The sequence below is a fragment of the Scatophagus argus genome, chromosome 1 (genome assembly GCF_020382885.2).
Source record: "Scatophagus argus isolate fScaArg1 chromosome 1, fScaArg1.pri, whole genome shotgun sequence".
Lineage (NCBI taxonomy): Eukaryota > Metazoa > Chordata > Actinopteri > Scatophagidae > Scatophagus > Scatophagus argus.
Genome location: NC_058493.1, coordinates 17,967,817 through 17,994,314, shown reverse-complemented (window position 1 = coordinate 17,994,314; position 26,498 = coordinate 17,967,817). Strand labels below are relative to the sequence as shown.

At 40.5% G+C, this 26,498-nt stretch overlaps 1 protein-coding gene across 10 annotated transcripts in view; it reads left to right on the top strand.

The window, feature by feature from the left end:
* Positions 1 to 26,498, top strand: part of sox6 (SRY-box transcription factor 6) — a 132,699-nt gene that overhangs the window by 11,220 nt on the left and 94,981 nt on the right. For 5 of the 10 annotated variants that reach the window (XM_046388371.1, XM_046388407.1, XM_046388342.1 and 2 more), the window contains exons 2-3: positions 8,907 to 8,976; positions 17,718 to 17,768. The exons of 2 other annotated variants lie outside the window; for them this stretch is intronic. In XM_046388371.1, coding sequence (XP_046244327.1) covers positions 17,734 to 17,768 — 35 coding nt within the window. In that variant the 5' untranslated portion in view covers positions 8,907 to 8,976; positions 17,718 to 17,733. The remainder of the gene's footprint in view (positions 1 to 8,906; positions 8,977 to 17,717; positions 17,769 to 26,498) is intronic. 3 more of the 10 variants (XM_046388378.1, XM_046388386.1, XM_046388362.1) reach the window with 2 other exon arrangements.

The following is a 26,498-nucleotide window of genomic DNA, read 5'->3' as shown; positions in this document are numbered from 1 at the left end:
AGGCTTGCAGACACATGGATATATGGATACATACATGTGTACACACACACACACACACACACACACACTCAACACACCATGGCTGGTCTTTGAAAATATTATTTTTGCCATTTTAAAATTTAAATGGTACAGCTGTGGAATTTTTTGTAGCTGGATGGAAGTCACATATTTCAGCACATTTATTTATATGTTTTATTCAGTTTACATTTTAACTCACATTTCTAAAGGTTGTGGGAACTCGTCTGCTAGTTTTATTTAAAAATCTGCTTGGCTCGTTCAATTGAAATCCTGCAAAGTGTTTTTTCTATTATTACGCAGATCATACTTACCTTGCAGCACTTATTGCATGTTTGGACACGCAATTCAATCTATTTACATTTTCATTTTGTCCCAATGGAATGTTCAAAGCATACTCAGCTTCATAATGTATACCCATATGTAATGTAAGATATACTTGAAAACTAGTTTGTGGTGAGTGGTAGTGGCTTTCTCTCTTTTGCTTGGAGCAATGTCAGTTTTTGTTGTAGAATAATGAGAAGCATGTGTTGGACAAGTGGGGGGAAAAAAGCACAGTGATCTTTCATGTGACCCACCTGTCATGCCTTTAGCTCAGTCAACAGCAACCTCATGTTACTGCTGTCTGGACAGCCACACTAAAGACCCTCTTCCTGCTCTTCCTGCTCTTCTGCTGCGTTCTCTCCTTTTTTACATTAGAAGCTCTGCAAAGTCACCCGAAGGTGCTCGACTCAGCATTAACGGTGACAAACAGAAGCTTGACGGGAAAAACTAAACTTTAATAACTACCAGAATTTAAATACACATAATCTGTAGGTGCAAAGTGTTTGTTTGAACCACATCTTTCTTCAGCAGTTAACAGTGTGCAGTAGTTTGGTTCTGTTAGTCTAAGTGCTCCCCAGCCCTCCGTCTGTAGCCTCAGCCTGCTGAGTTTCTCAGTTTTACCGTTGCTTGCGCCATGCTGTAATGGGCTCCCAGGACATGATGGGAATATAATAACTGCTTGACGATGTTTTTCTTACCCCCCCTCATTCTCCACTAAATGTAAAATGTGCCTAGAAACATGGGATATATGGTACAGGTTGTGATGTCAGTTGTTATTGCTGGATATGCGAACCAGTAAATTTTGGATTATTTTCCACAATCTGCTGTGCAGAGTGCATTATGTCACAAAGGCCACATTGTAGCTAGTTGGGTGTAGAGCAGAGCAGTGTTGTCTCTCTCTTTTCCTTGTTCTTTGCATTGCTGGGCCACCTTCTGTGCCTCTAGTCCAGACTGCAGCCTTACTTTCTGCACATTTTCTTTCCTTGTGCTGCAGTCAATGGACAACAGACCTATAAGGATACTTTACATAATTGGGAAAAATCAGTGTTAAGACTAATAGGCAAGAATATTATCCAGACTCAACTTTTCCCCCCTTTTTGATATTTAATTATATGCAAAATTGCTGTACAAACATCTTGGTGAGATCATAAGATACTGTATTGTGTTTATAAAATAGTGACTGTTTCTACATTAGCACTGATAGAGCAAGTTGGAATTATGTCTGTGAAAGGTGACTTTAAATGATAATTGATATATTTGCATTCCTTTGCTGTACAATTGGGAATCCAGCACTCCTTTTGTTCAATACAGTATGGAATGGAAGAGCCTCCTGTTTTCCTCTAATTAAATTTGCCACTAACATACGCTTGCAGGAACCTCTTACCTTATTTGACTTATTTATTGCCTGACTGTAGAGGTAATTTGACCTTTCATTTCAAAGGCTTTTTTTTTAATCCAGAAAAGGAGTGTTAAACTCAATTATACCAGTGATCAGTGGCTCAAACACTACATTTGTTTCCTCTGGGGGGACAAGACAAGTATAAGCCCTGCTCTCAGCTCCTTGTCCCTTACTCCTGGTCATTCCACCCCTACAGGCCAACAAAGGGGGGAGAGAGGTAAATTAGGACAGGAAAGAAATGGGGATGGGGAAGCGGGAGGGAGACATGAGAGAGATGAGAAAGGAAGAATGGAGAGCGAGCGAGCAAGAGAGAGAGAGAGAGATAAAGAGAGAGAGAGAGAGAGAGTGAGGGAAGGAGGGAGGGAGGGAGAGAGGAAAGTGCCCAACAGTTCCTGCCATGTCACTGGAGATTTGTGTCCTCCTTTTAAATCATTTCCCTCTTAAGAAGATTAAGAAGGCAGAAATATTCTCAAACTGATCATTTTCCCTCCCCCTAAATGGATTCATTTGCATTTGCAAACGCTGCTATTAACTGTGGGTTTAAAAAAAAAAAAAAAAAAAAAGACAAATGACCTCTGGAACTGTAAACAAAAAGAAAAAAAAGAGGTTATAATGTTAATTGTTAAAATAGCTACACAGAGCATATGTCCCCCATCAGTATTGGATTTACACAATGTCCACACATGCCACAGTACAGACTTAGATTATTTTTTAATTTATTTACTTGTATGATCCCTGAATCTTAATTGAAATTTCAGTCACTGTTTCTCAAGAAACAGGAGTTATCCTGTGTGTCTGCTCAGTCCTCTGTTTTAGTGTGCCACAAGAGAAGAAAAACCCCCAAAAAATCTGATCACTTTGTAGCTCTCAGCTTTTGAAGAGGAACATGTAATGAAATGCTGTTACACTGCAGAGTACAGTGCTGAGTTATAGGAACGGAAGCTAAAGATTGATTTTTCTAACATGGTATATGAGGTAGGTCTTCCTTTTCACTTTTTAAACCTTTTTAAGGTTTTCTTTACTCCCTTACACGCTACAAAGGTTTCACACATGTCCCCAGTTAAAGTTGTCTGCCTGCATTGTCGCCGCTAAAATAATTATTTGTCAACTTAAGCCTGCCTTTGCAAATGGAGGAATGTGCGACAGTAATTGAAGTCACTGGTGGAAAAGGCCGCTATCAAATAGTGCATCCCTGCTTCTCCTTGAAACAAGGAAAACACAGAATAATTTGCGGACACCAATGCCTCGTTGTAACCTGATCATTTATGGATCAGTTGTTTCCTTTCTGGTTTAATTCACCATGTGATTGATTTTCAGTGCGGTACTGTTGGAAAATATCCACACTAAACCGTGCCTGAAATAGGGAATCATTTGAATACAGATGCTTACGGCTTAGGCCTTGTCACTGGAAACCACTTGGAGCCAGGAGACAATTGCAGGTTGATTATGTTGCTTCTGACAGAAGTTGCAACTCCTTTGTACAAGGCAGAGATATTTGCATCTAAATGCTTATTGTAGACATCTAAACAGCATAAAGACTGATTGTAAGTGCCAGCTGTTGGGCTGTACTTGGGAATAAAAAAAAGAATTTCAATAAGGAAAATTGGGATGGAAATGAGGAAATTATTTTCAAACAGTGGAGCTGAAATCAATAAATAGGAAATGGCTGCGTTTGTTGTGCTGGTTCTATTTGTCATTTTTATTAAGCATGTTGGTACAATTACATTTGAATCTATTTACAGATAGCCACTGTATGCTGTATTTTAACTGGTAGCGATACAGTGTTTATATTCAGATGAATTGTGTCTTATTCTTTTGTGCTTACTGCTGCAGGCCGGTTTGCTACACTCAGCAAGGTCGTAGTGCTGGTGTTAGAGATGGCTATAGGAAATTTGCTGTTGATTAATTTACCCGATTGGAAATATAACACCACTGATATATTTGATGCATCTCTTTTTTGAGACAGTTGCAACGTGCCACGTTTGTAATGTTTCTGCGCGAGCGTGTTCGTATGTGCGCTTTGTATGTAAGTCCATTTACACAGTATATGCGGTTGTACATGTGTGTGTGCTTGCTGCCCACAGCAGAGTGATGCCCCTGCTGATTCTGCTCCTCTAGCTCTTTGTCCTGCAGCACTCAGTGTGTCTGCCTCCTCGGGAGACTGGCAGGCTTCTCTAGTGTGGCTCCACAAAGGCTCAGCCTCCTTTGAGGTGTTAAAAACTTCCATTTATGCATCTCCCTGGACAAAAAAGCACCAAGCCCATTTGAGTCCAGTAGCAACACAGGCAGACATTGTGGCCACGCTTCTCTAGCACTCATTTCACAGATTCTAAAACCAGTATGTGGTGAACAGGATTTGAGGGGCTAAAGTGCCCCGTGAGGACCAGGCGATAAGAGGGGAGAAACACCACCACGCAGTAAACTAGAAGATGGGTCCAGGAAAAATAAACACATTACCTGGGAGAGAGGGAGACTTGTTTTCATACCCCTGCCCCCAACATACACAAATACACCAACCTCACACTGAGCAAGAATGAAACAGAGAAAGAAAAAAGGGGAAAAGAAAACAAGTGTGTATATCTTGGAAGTTAAGAAAAGAGGTCTCATCAGTGTGCAAAAAGACAAGCCTATTCTGTGTTCTCTGTCTTTACAGTCTGTGGAGTGAAGAATTTGTGAGAGGGAATCAAAGAGAATTGATAGGTTGCACGCCTGCCTGTTAGGAGCACTGGGGACTGAATGCCGTCCACCGAGGAGAAAAACATTCTGTTTGTTGGTCGTTTCTCTCCATTCACCCTACCTCAACCCAGCTGCTCAGTAAATAGACTTTTATTCTTGTTATTTGACGCAGAGGAAATGACAGATAATGTTCTCGCCAAGCAGCGCACCAAAGCCTCGTTCAGCCACAGCGTTGTATCCGTACCGGCCTATGGCTTTAACAAACTCTGGGTAGAATAGCTGCTGTTCAAGGGTGGAATTATTTTCCTGCTTTATCTGACACTATTGCAGTTCAGCTCTGCTAAAATGCAGGTCACTGTTTTACTCACAACAAAGATCTTTTAACTGGAGAGACGCTCTGGTAGTCTTTCCTGACACGTTTGTGCCAGATATTTTGTGAGTGTCTAGTCTGCTGTAGTTCAGTGTCAGGACAGGATCAGCCGGAGACAGAAAAAAAGCAGTTTGAGAGAGACAGAGGGGGAAGATAAAAAGAGGAGAAAAGAGCACTTTGTAAGGCTGTGACAGTTAACGGTGTGCTGGAGCATGAAACAGCTGTTCGCACGTGACTGACCTGTTTCCAACACCAAATAACTCAATGATATGGTGGATCTTTTGTAGAAATACAGCTTGTCTGTCTAAAGACACAGAGCTGGACTTCGTGTTTTTTTTTTTGTTTAGTTGTCTAGTTTATCTTGGAAGTGTATGAGCTAACAGTGTCTCCATAAATACTACCACCTTAAAATTATCTATAAAATTAGAAATACCCACACCTGAACACTGGCTGTTTCCTGACCAGCAATGCTCCCAGATAAGGTGATTACTCACTGCATGGAAGCTGTCGTTTCATATTTCACAGATGATGCCACTGCAGAATGGACTGACTTCATGGAACTGGATATTTAACAGACAATCCCATGTGTTCAATTACTATATCAGACATTTTTGTGCCAGAATATTTTGCGCTTCACCCCTTCGCCCTGCACACTGCACCCCAGCCACCCCCCCTCCTCCTCATTTCCCTATTTTCCCCTGGGACCACTGTTATAGCTCCACCTCATTGCATCCCAAACTCCCCCCTGCAGTCCCCAGCCTAACACACGGTGTGGCTGCTGCTTCTGCAGAGATAACCACACAGCATCCAGGTGGGGAGCAGCCTGCTGATGGCATAGATTACCTCTATTGTCAAAATAACTAACTCTGCAGAATTCCTACTTTAGTGTGTTTGGACGCAGGAGAGAGTGAGGATTTGGAACGGAGGATTGGGAGGATTTCTTTTTTTATTATTATTATTTTTTAACATGTTGCAGATCTGTATGAATTCCAAACAGAAGTTGAGGTACAAGTTCTGGCCTGCCTCATGCAAATCCACACAAAACTGCATTCGGTGAAATGCACATTTACATGAATGTATGCAGCAAGCACATCAACATACTAACAGCCACATGCATGCATTTAAAACATGACCCATATTCAGTGGTTGCAACACATGTAAAGCACACGAAACACCTGAATTTGGTCAGGTCAGATGCATACTGTGCTGTGTACAGTTGTGGTGATGCTGAGCCGCTGTCACAGAACAGTTGAAAAACAACTCTCTGTTATGGTCAGGGAAAATTAAATCAAGCGCAGCCCACACTGTACATGAACACATGTTTGGAATTTGAAGGTTCAGTTGATTTGAAAGTGGATCTTTCTGCGCTGTCATAGAAAAACTGCTTTCTGTACAACAGGCTCAAATGGCAGCTCCAGCAGCCAATACAGTATGTCTCACATGTAATATAAAGACTGACAAGTTCTTTCTTTGTTTTTTGTACAAGTGATTGGTTTTAACCTTATATTTCACCCACTGTAGAAATGTGGAGGTGTACCTTGTGTCACTGCGTGTCTGAACTAAAAAAAAAATAAAAAATAAAAAATGATGAGACGAATTCTGAATTTTCAAACCAGTGTGGATCGGTGACCATTTATCCAGTTGGTGCCCCCAAGTTCATTTCACTGCAGTTTAATCAAGTACAAGCTTACTAGTGTGTGTGTGTGTGTGTGTGTGTGTGTGTGTGTGTATTCCATGACAACTTCCAGCACTGGAAATGATGCTATAATTTTCAACTCGGCTTCACTGCACATGAAAGCTTTTGTGGCAACTTGAGTGTGTGTGCAGTGTATGTTTGCATTTTCATGTGTTTCTTTTGTGTATCTTGTGTGTGTGTGTGTGTGTGTGTGTGTATGGGAGGTAGCAATGACCAGCCAAAGCTAGAGAAAAGGCCACTCTTTGACAGAAATGCCACAGGTGGCTGTGAGCTCTCTGTCCCTGCTCCTTTGATGTCAGCTCCATCAGTCTGTCTGGATTTTTTTGTACCTGAGAGCTAAACCTCCAGTATTTTCATTGGGAGGAAATTATTTTAACAGAAAAATAGTTTTTGTGCCTCACTCTGACTGCTCACTGGTGACCTAATGGGGCCCAAATTTCCTTGGCATTTCTTCCTCTCACCCTAACAGTTTCTGTCTCTCACAGAACAGAAAATATATTGGTTCAGTGTGTTGTCTTCTTTTTTTTTTATAAAAATGTTTTAAACTAATAATTTTGCATTTAGGGTTGAGTGGAATTGGGTTTAATAAGTCCCCGATCCTCTAATTAGGAATAGGGAGTGCCTGTTTTATGTTTCCTGCCTGTAGGTCTAATACACAGCAGGAAAAAGCTGCTACATGCAGCTACAATAGGCCAGTTGACACTGACTCTTATTACACCACAGGGATTACTACACTGGCTTCATTATAATATCATTTGGGTGCGCTCATTATTTGCAATTACAAATTCTTTTGTTTTTTCCCCCTCAAACAAATAATTAACTTATATAACCAATGAATAAGGAATGTATTTCCCCATTTATTATTTACCTCATTGTTCTCAATTAACATGATATGAATTCAAAGCTTCGTTAATGTCTATTCTCTGTAATTATAAGAGCTCTCATTTATTTCAGCACAGCAGGAATTAATCCTATAGTCAGATGTTTGACAAAGACTGGTGTACTGAATTACTGTCCATGTAATATGTGGTTTATCCAGAAGGCAGGGATTGGATTGTTGTGTAGACTGAATAGCTACTAATATAAGTTAATCGTGTTTGTGTGTGTGTGTGTGTGTGTGTGTGTGTGAATACAGGAGTGGGTGGTTGTGGCTGGAGCATAGTTCAGAACAGTGAAATAGTGTGTGTTTGGCATTATTTGAGAGGCAGGAGTAGACTTTAAACTCAGAGGTGCTATTCATGTAACAGCTCTCCATTCAGCTGGGGTCACCTGGGTCCCCTCTCTCCCATTGTAACCTCCAGCATCAAGGCTACCACATTCAGACCTCTCTGCAACTCTTGCCTTTATCTGGCTCATTCTGTTAACCCTCCAGCCTCCCACGCTGCAGACTCCGTGCTGTGCACTGACAACAATGCAGTGGTAGTCAGTGCATTTATCTGGTCCTTTGTTGGTGGCTTATTGGCCCAGGCGATGGGAGACTGAGGTGCTGTAGTGCAAATTAGTGACAGATCAGTTAAGCGTGACCTTAAAAAACCCTTGGCCTTGTTTAATTGGCGGTGCTGAGGCAGACTAATTGTATAAATCAGCCAGTAATGAGATCTTGGCTTATTGTGAAACACAAGATAATGTGAGAAAATGAACATCAATGAGCTTACAGAATTTTCATTCCTCAAGCTAGACGGTCTGATCAGCGAATTGTTTTCTCTCTGTTGTCATTGCTCCTTTAACTGTGGGGTGAAATTTGGTTTTGATGATGCCTAAAACTGTATGCACTTACGCTGTACTGGAGTTTCCCGGTTATTTTCTCTAACAAAGCTCTGAAGTCACAGCGCTTCAACAAGACATGCTGAAACTAGCGGAGCGTGGCCCCTACATAAATCATTAGCAGGGCAGTGGTTGAAGAAAGAAGGCAAAATTCAATAAAACAACCGGTTTATATGAAAACTGTTTAGTAGAAGAATTCATCGACTAGAGGACAGACTAACGAGGTAGCGGAGAAGCAGATTTTAAACATTGTCTGAGATTCCCACTAGTGACAGGCAGCTGTGAGGACCGGAGGTCACACTCTAACAAAGCTGTCTTACAGTAGCTCTGCTGTGGAGACTCTGACCCTCAGCCAACAGTCACTATGACCCCAATTCTCTCTCTCTGTGGTTCTTTCTCTATTTGTTTTGATGTAGGTAAATAAAGTTACCTAAGACCCTTGCTGGTTTTTGGAGCTTTGTTCCAAATTCACTGCTGCTTTCTCTTTTAGTCAAATAAAAGTCTAACTTTCTGAAGATCTGTAATCAAATGCAAAACATTCATACAGTGGTTATTAGCAACATTATGATGTTACATCCAGGAACACACTTAAAGTCGTCTTCTTTTTTTTTTTTTTTTTTTTTTTTTTTTTTACCCCTGTCTTCTTTTTGCTCACATTTCAGGTTTTTACATGAATTCAAAATCAACCGACCAGTGATCGCTGGAAACTGGGGATTGAGTCTTTCAGTTTTTGTAAGTATCAATTTGCCTCTTCAGCTTTTTCGGTCTTGCCACTTGTCTGGTACACCCCTGCTGTCTTTCACCCACACTGAACACCTGCGTCAAATGAGGTGGACAATTGGATAGGCACACAATGTATGCACAATTAGACACTTATATAGCCACAAAGTTACCGACAGACCTTTTGAACATTAAATCCTTCAACGTATTTATTTTCTTGCATTTTGTTTTGCCGCACTATATGTGAGTTTCTCAGGATTAATTTTTTTGTTTGTTTGTTTTCCTTTTATCTTTTGCTTCTTGTGTGCTGTAATCCTGTTTCTTGTGCGGGAATTGCGATTCTAAGGTCAAATCATGCTTTCCTTTGTAATCCTTTCCTTTTATTCATTAATTATAAGTGTATTAATGACTAAAGGCTACCAGAAAAAATGTGCTTCAACCTTTGGAGAAAAGGCTTTTACAGAATGGACACTAGTCAAAACAAAAATGTGGAACCTTGAGTAAGCCCTGGAATCAGTCAAATTAAAATTCACATTTACAACATTAGTCTCACTTTATTTAGTCTCATCATGAAAAGTCTACAAAAATGTTCCAGTATCTCTAAAATGCAGAAAAGCAGAATTAAATAATTAGACAATTCCGCAATACTTGTACAGCAACTACATACTAATACGGGAGCTCATTCATTCTTTCAGTATTAGACTTATGTTTAATCCAAGTGTGAGTGACTTTGGTTTACCAACATATGTTGATTTAAGAGGCACAGATGAAAGTTTTCAAAGCAGTTCTGTGAGACTGTTGCTATGAAATGCAGCATTTTGGCCTTTAGAAAAAACAGAATAGAGAGTACTACAGTCATCCCTGCATCAGTACAAATATTACTTGAACAATCTTTGCCCAGCTGCTGCTCGTACAGCTTCTCCAATAAAAATGTATCTTAGATATTGAGCAAATAAAGGTGAGGAACTTAGTCGATATTATTCTTTTCTTCCAAATGTCAGTTGGCGATATCATGGGAGTCATATTAATGTGCTTGAGAAGCTCTTCAATAACAGCTGGGAAATGTCTCTCTGAATTCAAAGTTCATGGCCATTTATCATTGTTTAATCATGCCATTTCACGTCACACTGTCTTCTGCTCAGATGAACATCCACCTGCCTACCGATGAGCCCTCTCTGCTGCCGCACGCTAATTTTGTTCAGTTTGTTGTGAATGTCTTGACAGGCTGTCATGTATAAGGTGACCTGATTGATGAACATAGTTGGAGCATTAAATTAATGAGACAAAGTTACTAAAAGCATCGCATACACAATTAAAGTTAAAGACTGTAAAGAGAGAGATGCAACAAAGACAGACAGTGGCGACATAAAAGACAACAATAGGTGAACCACACTGAGCATATACCACTTACTGTTAAGGACATTTAATGTAATGTCAACAATAACAATACATCTGGAACCACTAATACTAGTTAAGTGAGTCACGTATTTGCTGCCACATCTCTGTAGAAACCTTCTGGGTGGTTTAAGATGCTGAATGTTATGTTAAAGAATAACAAGCTAACAAGCTAGCTCATGTCTTAGGCATAGGCTGCTTTCACCTACAGTAGGATCCAGATTATCCACATGATTTACTGTGAAGCAGTGAGAAATTGCCCTTGTTACAGTTTTTGAGTATTAGTAACTCAAAAGTAGCCTGCAGGATAGAAAAATGTCCTTACGCTATCAGAAAAGAAAAAAAAAAATTGTCTTGAGCTGCTACTCATGTGGTCGCCAGCTATTTCTACTGCCCCCTACTGGTTTAGTTAAAAACACTGATCCTCAGGCACAGTTAATAGTTAGAATCATGCAATTTTAATAATAAAGAGTCAATACCAAAGTGTCCCTGTTTATGTTATTAGGTTAGTAGTTACTATAAAAGAAAATACCACATGAAGCCTTGTTGCGCTAGCATTCTTTTCCATCGCCCGCTCTTCTGAGACATTAAGATGGATACAGTCTGAAATCTAGATCCTGACCTGCAAGTTTGATTAATTTCCAAACATGACAGAAATTAATTTAAACTGTGTCTGGAGCACTTACAGAACACGCTTAATTGCACTCATGCGGTCTCATTTGGGAACACCTGAGGATAAGTCTGACCATCAGACTAGTCCATAAACACTCCTTGGTAGCTTGTGCTATTTACCCAACAAGCAATGAGCAACAGCCGCATAGTCTCACAGCTCTCAGCCCACTATTGATGGCCCCACTCAAGGGGAGGATGCTGGGGAGCCATTTTGTCAGAAATTAAATAAACAGCACTTCACCATAAAATGAAAATGAACAACCTTTGAATGGTTATTCTTCAGCTATTATTTATCAAATGGGCCTCTTCACTGACCCTGCAGTGATTATGGTCAACATGTTGCTAAACAGAGACTGCTTGACAAAGACCACCTGACAAAGATTTTAATTTCATCAGCCTCAATTACATCAGAGGAGCCCAGTGTCAATTTGGAAAACTAATTGTTGCACACGTCCATTACCTGTAACCATTGTGGAAAGCCCTCTAGGACTTTATCTACCTTCCTAAATACTGCATTCAGGTAATAACTTGCTGTCAGTATTACTCATGAATAACCTCATTCTGCACACTGGCAAATTGATTAGGACATGGTGTTGTCTCTTTACAGTTGGTGATTAAGTAGGTTCACATTTAATCGCATAAGAAGGATAAACCTCTGAGTTTATTATTATTATTATTGTTCCCGTTGTTGTTGTTGTTTGAAGGTTTGGTGAACTTTATTTCATTCTCAGAAGAAGAAAAAACTAATAAAGATTAGGCTGCTATCCTGCAGCTCAAGATATGTTCTGTCATACCGTAGGACAGAGTTTCACCTAGTAGCTATATACTGCAGAACCAAAGAACATGCCATTAATCTTCTTGCTACCCCAGCTGTGGAAAGTAATGCATAACTAAAAGTACGCTAAAATGAATTAATGATTTCAACCATGAACTTTTCTCCCAAAACGCCATGAATCGTTTCCAGCTGATAATGCACCACGACCCCGGAGTGTGAAATCCCTGTTGCGTTGAGAGTAGCCAGTTAATTGATTCGCAAATTATTTAAAGTTTGTGGTGCCCAGGGGAGTGCTAGACTGTAATGACGGCCCGTTATGAAAGAGTTGAAAAACTCTTCCCAGGCAAACCAGTATTAAATTGTAACAGTAAGCTAACAATACAAGCCCCGAGCAGAGAGATGGTGTCCAGAGTTGTTAGATTGGCCCTGCTGAATATGATATTTAATTTGAGATGTATCTCATTCTAAATAGACAATTTAATTTGATTGTCCTTTCTTCCTCGTGTATTCTCTCTGGGAAAGCATACAATATTAAAGATAATCTGTTTTTAATATAGATGAACAGCTGAACATTAGAGTTAGTTTGCAAATGCCATTGTTTCTAAACTCTAAACTTTCTAAACTCAGAATTTCAAATTCAGTCAAATTTCAGTCAAGCCCAGCCGTTAAATCTCTTCAGATCGCTGACTCCAAAATACATGAATGGCACTGACGGGGTAAAATGTTACCAGGCTGTTACCATACAACTCACAAGCAGACTGATGAGCATTACAATATGTACAATCATTACGCTGTTTGTAACATGTTTGATTTTTTTAAAAGAAAAACTGAAGCATTCAGGTCCAGTATGTTTTGTTGTGGTAAGATAAAGATCAAGCAATAGTGGGTCATTCTGTGCAGAATAGGCTCATGTAGTAGCACACACACTGTACGTTCAACTGCTTTCTAGCTGAAATTGTTTGATCTCTGTGTTAATATCAAGGAGCCTCTAATCTCAACCTATTAGCAATTGCTGTCATTCAGACACACGGTGTCGGCCTGATTTAAATAAAATGAAATGAAGAGAGTTGTTTCTGGTCCCTTGGCTTCACTCATTGCCATAAACATATGCTCTGTGCTCCGCATCCTTCCAACTTATTTATGACTTTAATTTGTTGTGTGGGCTGCGCAAGAAATCAAATTTAATCCAATCCTCCCAGGGACCCTGTCATATAATAACATGGTAATTTCTGTGTATCCTTTTGAAAAATGAGGAAATTAATTCTTCCTGACATGTTCTAATTATTCCAGTGTGAACGGCGGATGGGCTCCCTCCTTCCTCCCATCCCCCCCCAGCCCCCTAAGTGTCAGTTGCCGACGGGTGGCGAGGTGCTAATGCTGACCAGCAGCGCGTTTAATTTGAAACATGAGCAGACACCTTTCAACACACCTTCTTAATGTTGGAGTGGCTCACACAAATTAATTCACTACTCATCTGGCAGCTCTGAATGAGGTGTGTGTATGTGTGGGTGTGCATGCGTGTGTGCAAATATATGTGTATGTGCTGTGTGTGTAAGATGGGTCAATGGGACACTATAGCCATTAGTAAAGGAAATATTAGGCATGTCTGTGCGTGTGCATGCATGTACACTGTAGGTGTAAATGCGTGTGCGTGTGTGTGTGTGTATGTGTGTGTGGACACATGTTGGACCAGGTATCACCATATTTCATGTGACTGGGTGTTGAGTTGGCGTAAAGCTGTCTGCTGGGATGTTGGGATTGCTTGGACAGCTTTTTCCCCTCTCTGGAGCTCCCTCCTTTCGAACCAGCAGCAGTACCTTTTCACACATTTCACTGCTCTACTGAGAGCACTGAAAGGGTTATTTAATTAGATTGTCATCAGGCAGTCTTTAGCTTATCACTTCAGTTTGCATAGGGACACTACTGGCAGAGATGTCGTGGGGCAATGATCTTTCATGGGTTTTTGTATAAATTCTCACTTGCTATCTGTCTTTAAATCTGTAAGAAAAAAGTCATAATTATCTGCTCACTGACAAAAATATCTTCACTGACCTGGTAGGGTGGTCTGTACATTATGGAGAAGAAAACTGGTTAATAACTAACAAAGTTCAAATCAAAATATAAAATAAAAAACAAACTGCCAGGACTTTGACACTGTGGAGCCACAGCTCAGTGTCTGAAATGAGTTTCCACTCTAATTATGTCCAGTATCTGAAGCAGCTGAGAAAGGAGGGGGGGAAAAAAATAAACAAACAAAACTTACTGAACTTTGGAGAACTGTAACCCATTTGGTGTGTGTGTGTTTGTGTGTGTGTGTGTGTGTGTGTGTTGTCTCTGGGTCGCAGCACAGAGGACTCATAGCCGTGGCGTCATGGTCGAGGAGAAGAGAGCATGGCTTTGTGAACGGTGGGTGGGTCACCCCATGACTCAGAGAAGGGAGAGCCGTCAACATGCCCACGTGGCCCATTGGGATTAAAGCGCCCCCCCCACCACACACACACACACCCTGCAGGGTTAATCACTGCCATTTTGGATCCATGCAGTGGGAGCAAATGCACTCTCCATCACTGTGGAAGAACTGAGACATAAGCCACCACTTTAGGCTGCCACTGCAGCAGCTCTGTGGGTAGATCTGCTTCGTAAGCTTGTTTGCACCCCATAGAATAGAATGTTTTGAGCATTAGTTCACTTGTCTTAAGAAGGCTGGAGTTCCTGGATCAGCGCAGACTCTTTGGATGTTAATTTTTTCTCACATGGGACTGGTTAAGAGATATACCACGTAACCTGGGATGTAGTCACTGGTAGGATCTGTGTAGCTAACTTCTGTGCCTCGCTGTGTGCCGCTCTCTCTATGTGAGCCTGTTAATGACTGAAGCCTGAGAGTGCCGTCTCGTGCCAAGACCCACATGGCTGCTGGCGGTGCATTAAATCAGCAGTCAATTTGACTGGAAGTTTGAAATCTGGGCTAGGTTAAGGGGATGTGCTGAAGCCGTGTTAATAGCTAGCTTGTTGTCCATATGGTACTGCTTTAATAGAGCACATTTGTTGCAGATGGTGGGAGACTTGGTTAGGCAGAGGCAGCTTTTGGCAGAAGCTCATTCTTCGAAAGGGCTGCTGTGCTGCTCGGACTGGTCCAGGCCAACTTAGTGATGTCTATCCTCCCTGCTTCTCCTTCACCAAAAAGCCTGCCCTTGAATCAAGGCCTTGCCTTACTTTAAAGACATTCTTGTTTTCTTGTGTTCAGAGAAGAGCAAACACAATGTGGCTCAGTTACTTTTTCCTGAGTTTGGTCATTTGTGCCCGCACCTTTGCTGCCATAGGCTAAGCTCAGTTGTTTCTGACCACAATGGGACTGCAGACAGCAGGCACAGCTGAGGAAACACAAGCACACAGAGAGTGAAAGAACTAGGGTTATGGAAGAGGACCAAAGATAAAGATAGAAACTGAGCATAGCCTAATCTATTTTCTTTTATCTCCTGCTTCTTAACTGTTTTAGCAAGCCTGCTGAAGGATTCAGATGGCTGTAAAACAGAAAAACACACTTTCAGAGAGTAAAAAAAACAGTGCTCTGTTCATCCTGTTACTGGTTTTGTGTTAATTTGTTGAGGTTCTGCATCAAAGCCAAAAGTGTTCCTCTTCCTAATTTCTAAACTAGAGTTTGCAGTATGTAAATGTGTACTAGAATTTGTTTGAATGTACTGTAAGTTCAGAGTGAATTCACATTTGTGTTGGTAATTGTTTATTTTGTGTGCACCCGCTTCAGAGTGTGTGCTTTTTGCACTTAGAGAAGTGAGGAGACACGCTTGATCTGCTCTGCACTGTTTGACGGTTGTTTTCTCACGTTGTCACTGGCTCGGTGTGCTGTGCCGTGGTGATGGTATTATGTGCCCTGGGCCAAGTTGAGTGGAGAAAAGAGCAGAGCTGCAGCGCCCCTAGCTATGCCACTCCCGCCTCCCCAGACACCTTATTGTGAGAAAAGTCTCGGCTGAGCCCTCTGGGCCTGGTGGATCCACTGCCTCGCTAAGTGCTGGCCAGACTGAAAGGCACAGTGTCCTTGGGCCCCACTCATTCTTTCCATTCTCTCAGAGGCTTTGTCTCATGAGCAATGAGAGCAGGGGAAGAAAATGCCAAATTACACCCATGTCAATAAAATTTAAGGTGTTTAAGGGCTGAGATCTAATTTGCTGTTGTGTTTTATGTTATGATGCGCATGAGGGAGCGTCAGAACAGAAGAAGTTCAGGAAAGAGTATTTTTTTTCTTTCCCTTTGTGTTAAAAAATGGTGGTGGAGTGGTAAAAATGTGAAATGACTTGTTATAACACAGAAAATATTTTTGTGAGAAACTTTTGCCATATTTCAGCATATAAGGCCAGTGGCCTTGTTCATAAAAAAGCTTAGGATCAGTTTAATGAAAATAATAGGATGGGCTATGACTTAAGCAGAAAACCATGTGCAAGTAGTTATTCATAAAACCTTACTATGGCACGGAAATGATCTTATTTCTAAGCAAAGTCTAGACTTGATGTAAAAGATTTCCCTGCTGGTTACATAGGGGTACTGCAGATTGGAACACATATACATCCAAGTCTGTGGTGAACTTTGCTAGACTTTAGCACATTCTGTTGTCACTGCTGCAGCAACGCTCTACTTCAGCTCAGAGATGTTTGAGTACCACAGTGAAGCCACATACTCGAACAGCTCGAGTACTCCGGAGTGAGTATCTGTTGAGTATCCAACCTAAAACTAATTTCACCGTGAAAGTGCAGCACTATGTTGTCTTGGCTAACCGTATCGAACCATCTAATATTTCATTCACATACAAGGAAACACCCAACGATATCGTAGTGGACATACATAATGAACATGGCTAATAGCTCACTAATAGCTCTAACAATGTATCGGTCTAGTCTTGTGGACACGGGCAGACTGCGTTCCGGTTGATAGAGCATTTTATTTATAGGCTGCTCAGGGGATGTTAAGTACAAATACAAAAAAATTCTTCTAAAACACATTAAAAACCTAACCTTTAATCAAGTTTTTAAATGCTCACCATCGTTTTTTAATTGAACGTAAGCATATTGTCCGAAATGATTTTAAAATTAAGTTCAAGCACATCCGAGATACATTTAAATTTCAGCCGCTGACAGTCCCACTCACAAATCTGTTTTCTGGATTAGCTTATCATTTTTACCACTTTAAACAAAGCACATAGAAGTTCAAATTAATTGTCATACAATCTTATCACAATAAATGTGTATATTATACAGATCAATAACGTCGTCTAATGGAAACCCGTTGTATGTCATTTTCACCCATGTGTCTCCATTATTTTGCGGGTAAGGCTTCTGAATGACCCCCAAAAGTGGTGACATCATGACCACATCCTTTTACCTCACTGACGCTGTAAGTCCCAACTTGGGTCCCTTGAGGCCTGGCTCCCTGAAGCCACAGCACCCTCGCCACACATGGGCTGCAGCTGGACCACCATTGGCTACTCTGAACTGCTCTGGGATCTGTGGTTACAGTGCTGGATGTACATGTATATGTGTCTCAGCACACAGCCATGGAAAAAGACTGTATAGAGATCAGTAGGCAAAGTTTATTTGAGGCAAACATATCATCAGGCCCTCAGTGCAAACCGATGTTGTATGCAAATCTACTCCCTCGATGGAAAGAGGTATAATTAATGATGTCAGTTCATAAAAAGAGAGGATGGGTTCGTAGCCATATTTCTGCTTTAATTAAAGACATGCCTTATTATAGGAGGAAGATGTATGCCCTATGTGTTTTTCTTTCTTTCTTTCTTTCTTTCTTTCTTTCTTTCTTTCTTTCTTTCCCTCCTTCCTCCTTGTTCTTCTTGATTATCACTCGTTTCATAGTGAAAATGGTTCTCTGTGATTTCTCCTGCCAGAACCCCACGCGCTGACATGGAGGGCTTTCTTCGTAGCAGCTTTTTACTGAGGTTAGTTTCATTTCCGTTGTTGCCATTCAGGATCATAGGTCGGGCAGGGGTGGTAGCGGGCTAACGGGGGTTAAGCTCTCTGACACATTGTTAGATTTAGACTTTGTCTTTTTGTGTGTGTGTGTGTGTGTGTGCACATGTTTGTGTGTGCGCATGTGTTCATATATTTGAACAATGTCAAACATGGATTTTATTGCATTTACCCAAGCAGTGTGTTATGATTGTGTTCATGGAGTTTGTGACTGACGGGCATGCTCACCCTCCAGTCAGACTGAAAGGACACATGTAGATGAGTTCTACATCTACAACCCCCCCACCCTTTTCCTTCCTCTCCCTTTCATGGCTTAAATGACCTGCAGATTAGGCTTTCTGTGTCTTTACACTGCATGCTTTTGTCTGACCACTCTTCCCCATCTGCCCTCCCTTACTAACCACCCTAATCAGGGCTGTTGGGGTAAATCAGCTGCTGGCATATCCGTTTTGTGATGCATTGTTGTTTCCTGTTGTGGTCCGTGTTTGTATTCAACCTACCATAAAGATTTACATTTTTTGTCCTTACCCTTCCTGTGATTCTAATTAAAAATTTGTGCTGTCATTACACACAGAGGAAGTAAATAAGAGAGTGTATTTACCATTGGCTCCTTTCCTAGTCAACCACCTTCTCTAGGCTGCAGTGCTGCTCCCTAATTAGGGTTGGCTCATTAGAAGCCACAGCAGCAGCATCTGCCTTTCAAAGCTGCTGTCAGCCAAACTTTACTAAAGCTAATGAATCCTCTTTGATTTCTTTTTCAAAAGGTCACTTATTTGATTAAATTAACAGCATTTTTTTCTCTCTCAGAACTGCTGGGGGTATTTTTTTAAAAGAAAGGACAATTTGATACCATTACTCTCGCTATAGACAAAATGTCCTTCAGGAATTCAATAGGAAAATTTATTTGTCTTTTAATATTTTCAATCTTTTGAAATCCTACTAAATTTAAGACTGAGTCCCACATTTGCAAAACTATGACTGTTAAAGTAAAACCACTTATTTTTTTGTCATATTTAACAAACTGAAAGAGCCATTTATCACACACCTGTAAGTTACATTTAATACTGTTCTCTACAGCAAATAAATAAAGAACGCAAAAATGCACAAAATCTGTTTTACTTTTCATGGCTTGGCACTCATCTATTTGGTGTGGTGTATCTGCTAGAGTTTGACAGACGTTATTCAGGCATACAGCGTGTTACGTTTTAGAGTGTGCACTGCCTTTGCTCATTTCCGCTTTTTAATGGTACAAAGTGGATGGCAGCGTTTAACTCTCAGCACCTGTCGAAAGTGGATAACTAACTGTACTAAATGTACTGTATGCTGTATGTTGTTGCAGTGGTGATGTAGAGAAGCATATCTCAAATTCACAAAGACACCCAATCCCACATCTAAATCAAAAAAAAGAAAGAAAGAAAGACACATGACCTTTGACCTTGGCTGTTTCTCAACAATCTCTTTGTTTTGATAGCTGTGCGAATACACTGTGATTATTCTAAGTAAACACATTATTGTACTGCTAATCCTCATCCTTCTGTCAGTGTCTGTTTTAATTAAAGGAGAAGAGCCAGTAGAAAGATATCACGCAGGCTGGCTGGAGATTGGAGGCCTCAACAATCAGGACAAGATTAAAGGCAGGCATTGCTTCAGGGTTAGCCCTTTTGCTTGGATGAGACTTGTGTCCTGAAGTGGGCTGTGGGGCAGAGGAGGATAGAAACAGGGCTGAATGGATGCGACAGTCAGACATTCTTCCAATGAAGAATCCCAGTATCTTTTCCCAAACAAGCGAATCAGGTCAAACATAGCTTTGTGAGCATGCTCAAACATTTCTGTGTCAATGTGCAGATGTTATTGACTTTTTACACTGTATGCTATACCTCAGTAGCACACCGGATAGCCCTTTCATTATTGTAATGAGTCATGAGTTTGGTTTTGAGTCACACTGTACATACAGTGATTTTTATAGCTGTGCTAAAAGTGCTTCCTAATGGCACCTGATGTGCCCACCATGAAAAATACATCAAACTCTTCGTATTTTGCGTAGACGTCTTTGTACTGTCTCATAAAAATAATGCTAATGTGTTTCATATTCCGACTATTTCTAAAACTCACGTTAAAGTTCTCTGAAGTGCAGTGTACAATGCACAGTGTGTCTTTAATAGACCACTATTCACGCTCATGTTATTGTAAGCCTCACAGTGTTTCTCTTTGTTGTTCAGATCAATTTTTTATGTGTTTATGGAAAACGTTTAACAGGTTTTTATTTGTGCAGTCAAAGAGACTGAGAAAATGAGAGTGAGTGGGAGAGAGAAAGGGGAAGGAAGAGAGACAGAATACAGAGAGAGAGAGAGAGAGAGAGAGAGATGTCTTCCGTCTCTGTCTACTCCCAGTGGGCAGGACCTCCCCCTACATTTCTGCCATTATTTGATGTAATGAAAGGAGAAAGTGTGTAACATTGAGATTGTTAATTAATTTAGTCTAACAAGATGAAGATAAATGAAACCCACTGAAGGTTGACTAGGCTAAGGGGCCCACTTAGCATTTTCCTGCCCTCGAGCTCTGTCTCTCTCTGTCTCCCTCTCTCACTGCTATACAATGGAGCACAGCTAATAGGTGCAGGACTGTGTTTGGACAAACCCGCTGAGCTCTCACCCAATGAGTTTAGATGTGAAACTTTTGACAAAGTATTTTATTTTCACCCTCTACTATTCAGAATCTCTCGGGGATATTTTTATTTCCATACGGCTAGGCTGTGTTTGTAATGCAGTTAGTTTTGGAGCATAGATATGCAATTATCTAATTGAGTCATCTTGACATGTTAGATAAAGCTCAGTTGACATAAATGACCACTGAACTAAATTGACTTTTTAAATATATGTATAGCAGCACTGGTCAAATGATAATACATAATTCGTTTGCAGACACCTTGTGGTCTTTTCATTATCTTCTGCTAGAGATCAGCTGTATTTTCGGGGGACTGGAGGGAGGTTAAATAAATAGCCATTCTCTCCAGTAGCTATGTGGCCTGTGTGACACCCAGCCTTTCACTATATGAATGGCTCTTCTCTAACGCGACTTGGGGGCTATTCGAGCGGCAAGACAGCCAAAAAGCAGAAAGCGCTTTTTTTTTTCTATTTTACAAAACCAGACATTTGTCGTCATCCAGAGCCCTTACGAGCAAATCAGTAGTCTATCGAGGTCCTTCCTCAGTGGACACTTTGTACAGGGTCTTCATGGCAGCACAGACTAATCATTATGGCACCCATTCTTTGCGCCCTTAGTTCTCAAGTCATCAACAATGGGTTGTTGATTGTATGAAAAACACCAGAACAATTATGTCCTCTGTTTTGGTGGCAGGGCAGCATTTTAAAGTGCAGTCCTCGATAATGGTCTCATTATTGTTATTCTTGGAGTGGGCCTCAGGAGAAAGAAGAAGCTGCTTGCCGTACGTCATTATTCGTAAATTTCGATTAGCTCATCATGCTGTCTCCTGGCAAACAGAATCATAGCTAATTAAAAGTGAGCGAGCGCTCTTGCCTGTGACTTAAAATGTAGCACTCGATAGGCTGTTAATATGAAAAAAGTGGTAAAAAAAAAAAGGGGGAGGATTAGAGCTGTTACCCTGGTAACTTCAACTTCCATCTGTGAGGGAACAATGAACTTGTGTTCCTCCAGTACCTATGCTTGAAAAAACAGAAAGCGAGGAAGTAAGTGTTCTGAAAGGACAAGACCCTTTTTAACAACAAAGTGGGATCCAGCCCTAATAGGCTCTTTGGTGCGAGTTGTTAGGCGAGATCACTGGGGAATAGAAGAGCAGGAAGGTCAACATGTAATCCTAGGACAGTGAAGGTCGTCAGAGGTTTTTACAATAGCAGGTTGTTGCAAACTGAATCTGTTTGTCTACCCTACAAAGAAGTTAGTCCATTTGAAATATTTTAAAAGCAAACAAGATTGACAGACAAGGCTGCTAGTAATGTATCTCCTTGTGAAACAGGGGCTAACATGCCCCACAGCCAAAATGTACACATTCCCTCTGCTAATTAAATAAACACAAACAAGATGCCAAAGAGTTAGACCAATTAGACGGCACTCTGAGAAGCTCTTGGAATTGTCTCTTGCATCTCTTTTACTGATACATTTAATTCTGCATCAGTTTCTGGCACCTCAGCTCAGCTGAAAACAACATGAACTCTTACATGAATCTTAAATGCATCTTAATATTTTACCAGCACACACCCTCGACTTGCACTTCACACTTAACATTTTCAGCTTCTATTTGAGTTTGTATTGTCAGTAGATACTCAATGATACAATTTTTGTTGTAGTTAAAGCATTGAAAATCTTGGGGTGAGAAGTGGAAATGAAATTCGTGGCTGTCATGAGTAATGCATTTCCATAATTTTCTTTATATTTCAGCCATCATTAAAACAAATTTCTTAAGCATTACAAAAAAAAATGTTTGATGGGCTTATAGTTAAGAGCTGCTAAAGAGCTGCTACTCTGAAAAGGAATGCTCTAAAACACTGCTGAGTTATAATGATCCATGACTGTGGAGGAGCAGTATGTGTTTCTCTTTGAGTTTTATGTCCCTTATTACAGCTGCAATACGTCTGCTCACATTAAGCTAATTTATGGCTGAGGCCAGCATAACAGCAGTACAGGTTAATGAATTTGGCATTACTAATTAAATGTTATTGAGGGATGAATATGAATCCTGTGGTCGGGGGGGGAGGTGGGAAGGGGAGAGGAGAGGAGAATGAGACAGAGGACTTTTCTGCAGTTCTTCCTTTGGGTTGTGCTCAATATGAGTAACACATGACAAGTGATTGTGAATGCAGCGAAGCCTTTGAGGTGAAATGGAGGACACCTTTGTTTCAGCACAATGTCCCAGCACAATACTTTCTTTCACTAGATGCATCTGAAAAGGTAAACTGTTTATATGATTGTGTGAAACCCCAAAGAATGTGACACTAATATTCCAGTGCGAAAGGAAAGGAGGCCTCTAAAGCTAAAACAAAGATTACTTTGCCCCCTTTTTCCGTTTTTGCATATGTGTATTGGAGTGAAATAGCAGGGTGAAAAAGGATAAATGAACAGTTCTCATGTGAGCTGAGGACTGCTCTGTTCAATACAGTGCAGAATATGCCCCTTTTTACACAAATGTTGTTCAGCAGTTACTTATGAAAGCAAAAGGAGGATGGTGGTGACACTTGGGAATATTGAGTCATTGTTGAACACACTCTCCAGGATCAGGCTATGTGATGAGGAAAACAACATATATACGGCCCTGGATTTTTAATACTTTCCCTCACTTGTTTGTAAAGGGTCACACTAAAAGAAATTCTTCAAACCGATGTTGTTTCAGAGTTACCAACTGTTTGTATAATAAAGGTTAACTCCATTTTAAAGTCATGACGACACAAATGAAGATCAACCAGGGATCAACGAACTGTGTGGTCGGTTTTTATGAGTCGCTTAAGATTTTGGATATGTGCATAAAAGTCAGTGAAATGTTTCAAATTTCAAGATTTTTTTTTTTTTTTTTTTTAATTGCGAATGTTCCACACAGTTTCCCAGCAGGCTGCTCAAAGCCGCGTTCCACATCTAGCCCGTCCTAACTGGATTACAGAGACATTTTTGGGAGCTCGTAATACTCTACTGGTGTGAAGCAAACTTATTTTTTCACATGTGTATTGTTAGCAGCTTGTGTACTACACGCACACTTTAAATCTTATTTTTCCTGCCACTCTTTCACCCTCACTAGCGCCTCTGCACTCCATGTCTGACATACTCTCCCTCAGAGCTAAGCCTTTCAATTTAGATTTCAATTATCATGTTAGTTTTGTGATTAGACTTTAGTCCTCCAGGAATCAGACCTCTCTGCTCCTCTCTATTCCACTCTATTCCACTTCCCCTGCAATCACATCCCATCTGATGAATTGCGCATATAATTACGGAAGTTATTGAATATGCAGATCACTGTTGACTCTTGGTGTGTGGTTCATAATGCATCAACTCTAACTGTATCAAACAAGGGTCTCTGATAAAGACCCACTCTGATAATGAGAGAAGGCCAATGTATGCTATTAGTGAGAGATAACAGACACCACAAAGGCTGAGACTCAATTAAAAACATGGCCATGCTCTAATCTGTGTGACTCTGTGTGTGTGTGTGTGTTTGTGTGTATGTGCGCTCCTACGCGGAACTCAGGCCAGTGTAGGGACTTGGTATTTGGCACAGTGCAGCTCTACCATTACAACCAGCACAGCACAGACCAGTCTGAGAGGCCAGCCAGCCAGAGCACAAGGTGTTTATGAATCACCCGACATGAGGTATTTCCCCCATGTTACAGTATGTTGCTACCATCGCCTCACAACCTGCCCCATGATGCAATCCCTTAGAGCTTTTCAAGAGACGGGAGTGAAGCACTTTACAGGCACACCCACATGAGGGGGTTGTGGGAAATTTTGAAACTTTTGATAGCTTTTAGAGAGCTTTCTTAAAACCTGGCTTGCAAACAAAGAGAAAATGCTCTCTCCAGCTATAATTTTTATTTTTCATTTTTCATTTTCCTGTCAATATTTCTCAACAAGTCCAAAACCATTACTCATTTTTTTTTTTCCACGTAAAGCTGGTCTTTCAGGGTTTTTCAGCTTAATTTTCACATACAATTGAGAATACAGGGAAACGGAAGAAACCGGGTCCTGTATTTTTAGCCTGAGCTGTAGTGAGGTAGCTGCCATTTATAGCTGATATCCCAGGCTGATGCTGGACGGCTGCCCTGCTGACACCAGACAGGAGGGTTTACAGACTGCACTAACTCTGCACAACATGCTCTCCAATGCACACACATGCAAGCAAAATCCGTAAAATTATTTTTCTTTGCTTTAAAAAATCTCGCAGTATCTGCTATATAAGCACATGTGATACATATTTAATTTGTTAAATAACAGACAAAATTAAAATAAGCCCATCAAATGTATGCTTAATTGTGACCTACTTAACTGACGAAGAGAGACTGATATTTGTATAATTTAAGGGTTGTGGAATGAGATGACACATTACTCTCTCATTTGATCTCAAGTCACAGGTTGGGTGTCACCTGATCTGAATCTAAAAACACAAACAAGAGTGTGCTTCAAACCAAGAAACAATGCAAATATCAAAACATGAACAACATAAAATGTGCGGCATGAGAGGAAATGCAGGGGATTTTTTACTTAGCAGCAGGAAAGATACTGAAGCTTTCCTTTGTGCTTTCACTCTTGCATGTGTTTCTGTGTTTTTCTTTCTGTTTAACTTTTTCTCTTTTCTTGTGTATAACTCTTATCAAGTTTGTATTTTATAATGTTATTGGTACATTCTGCACACACACACATGAGATACATTGATGTCTAGGTGTATGCATGACAGCATTCATGAAACACTCTTGGGGTCTCTGAACATACCCAACTAGTTGATGAATTCATGCAAAACACCTTCTGCTTCTTACCACCTTCTTCTGATTGGTCATTAGTGTTTGCCTAATGGTCTATTTATAGAGATACATGTACTGTATGTTCTGCTGATGATGAAATAAACTAATCACAACTTTTGCATCAGGAGAGCTCATTTTTTTCGTCAGAGTGCAGACCTTTTTTTTTTTTTTGCACCTGACATTAAATCTTTATAAGCCTGGAATCAGTGTTGTTAATTTATGCACACATTTTCCTGAGTATATTTGCTTTATCCATAAGAAACACAGCTTTTTTTAAAAAATGTCCCCTTTAAATGTATTTATTGCTATTCAACTGGGAATCCTTAAATTAGCTTTGAGAAGTGTTAAAACAAAGGCAGCACTGATCTGGCATGCTGTGAACAACATTGCCCCTCTTCCCTGTGGTGGCACAGTAGCATTAGGAAGCATGGTTGATGCTGCACCTTTTTCACTGTCATGGCTGTCTGTTGTAATTAATACTCAGAGCAGGCTTCTAGCACATGGCACTTTACCCCAGACCCATGTATGTTGTTAGGTTAATAGCACTGAATAGCTAACCAACTGTTGGTTTAACAGGAGGCTAAAAAAGGTGACTTAAACTTTGTAAAGAGGCTTATATATCAACTCAAATAGAATTATAGTGGCTGACTAAAGGGCCTACAGACACTGACAGAAAATACACGGTTTATGGACTACACTGCTCATGTACAATGTTAAATGCCTTAGTGGTCTGTAAAGTAAAACAACAAAAAAAAAACACTGAAGGGCATGGTTTACCTCAGTGACCAATGGGATTTGACTGCCCTTTACTGTAAAGAGAGTGCAACGACCTTTGTCAAGTTCCAGCTATTGTTTGCAGATTGGTTACACACTCTACAGGCTGTGAAAGACACATCTGCTATCCTCAGCTCAGTGGAGAGCAGATAGACAGTCAGGGTTGAGGGTTAGTTGTGTGTGTGTATATACGTGTGGTTTTGTGTGTGTGGGGTGGGTGGAGCCCTCAGCTGCCCTGTCAAACAGCTCAACTACAGTCCCTATCCTCTTATCAAATATTTGTCTGGCCTTCACTCCCTATTTACCTTCCATTCTGTTTACTTTGTTTATTGAAATAATCACAGGTAGATTGATAAAGTTTCCAGAAAGTTTTTTTTTTTTTTTTTTTTTTTTTTAATATTGTCTGTGTGTGCATTTGTCTGGGAGAGATGTCGTGTAGAAATTTCA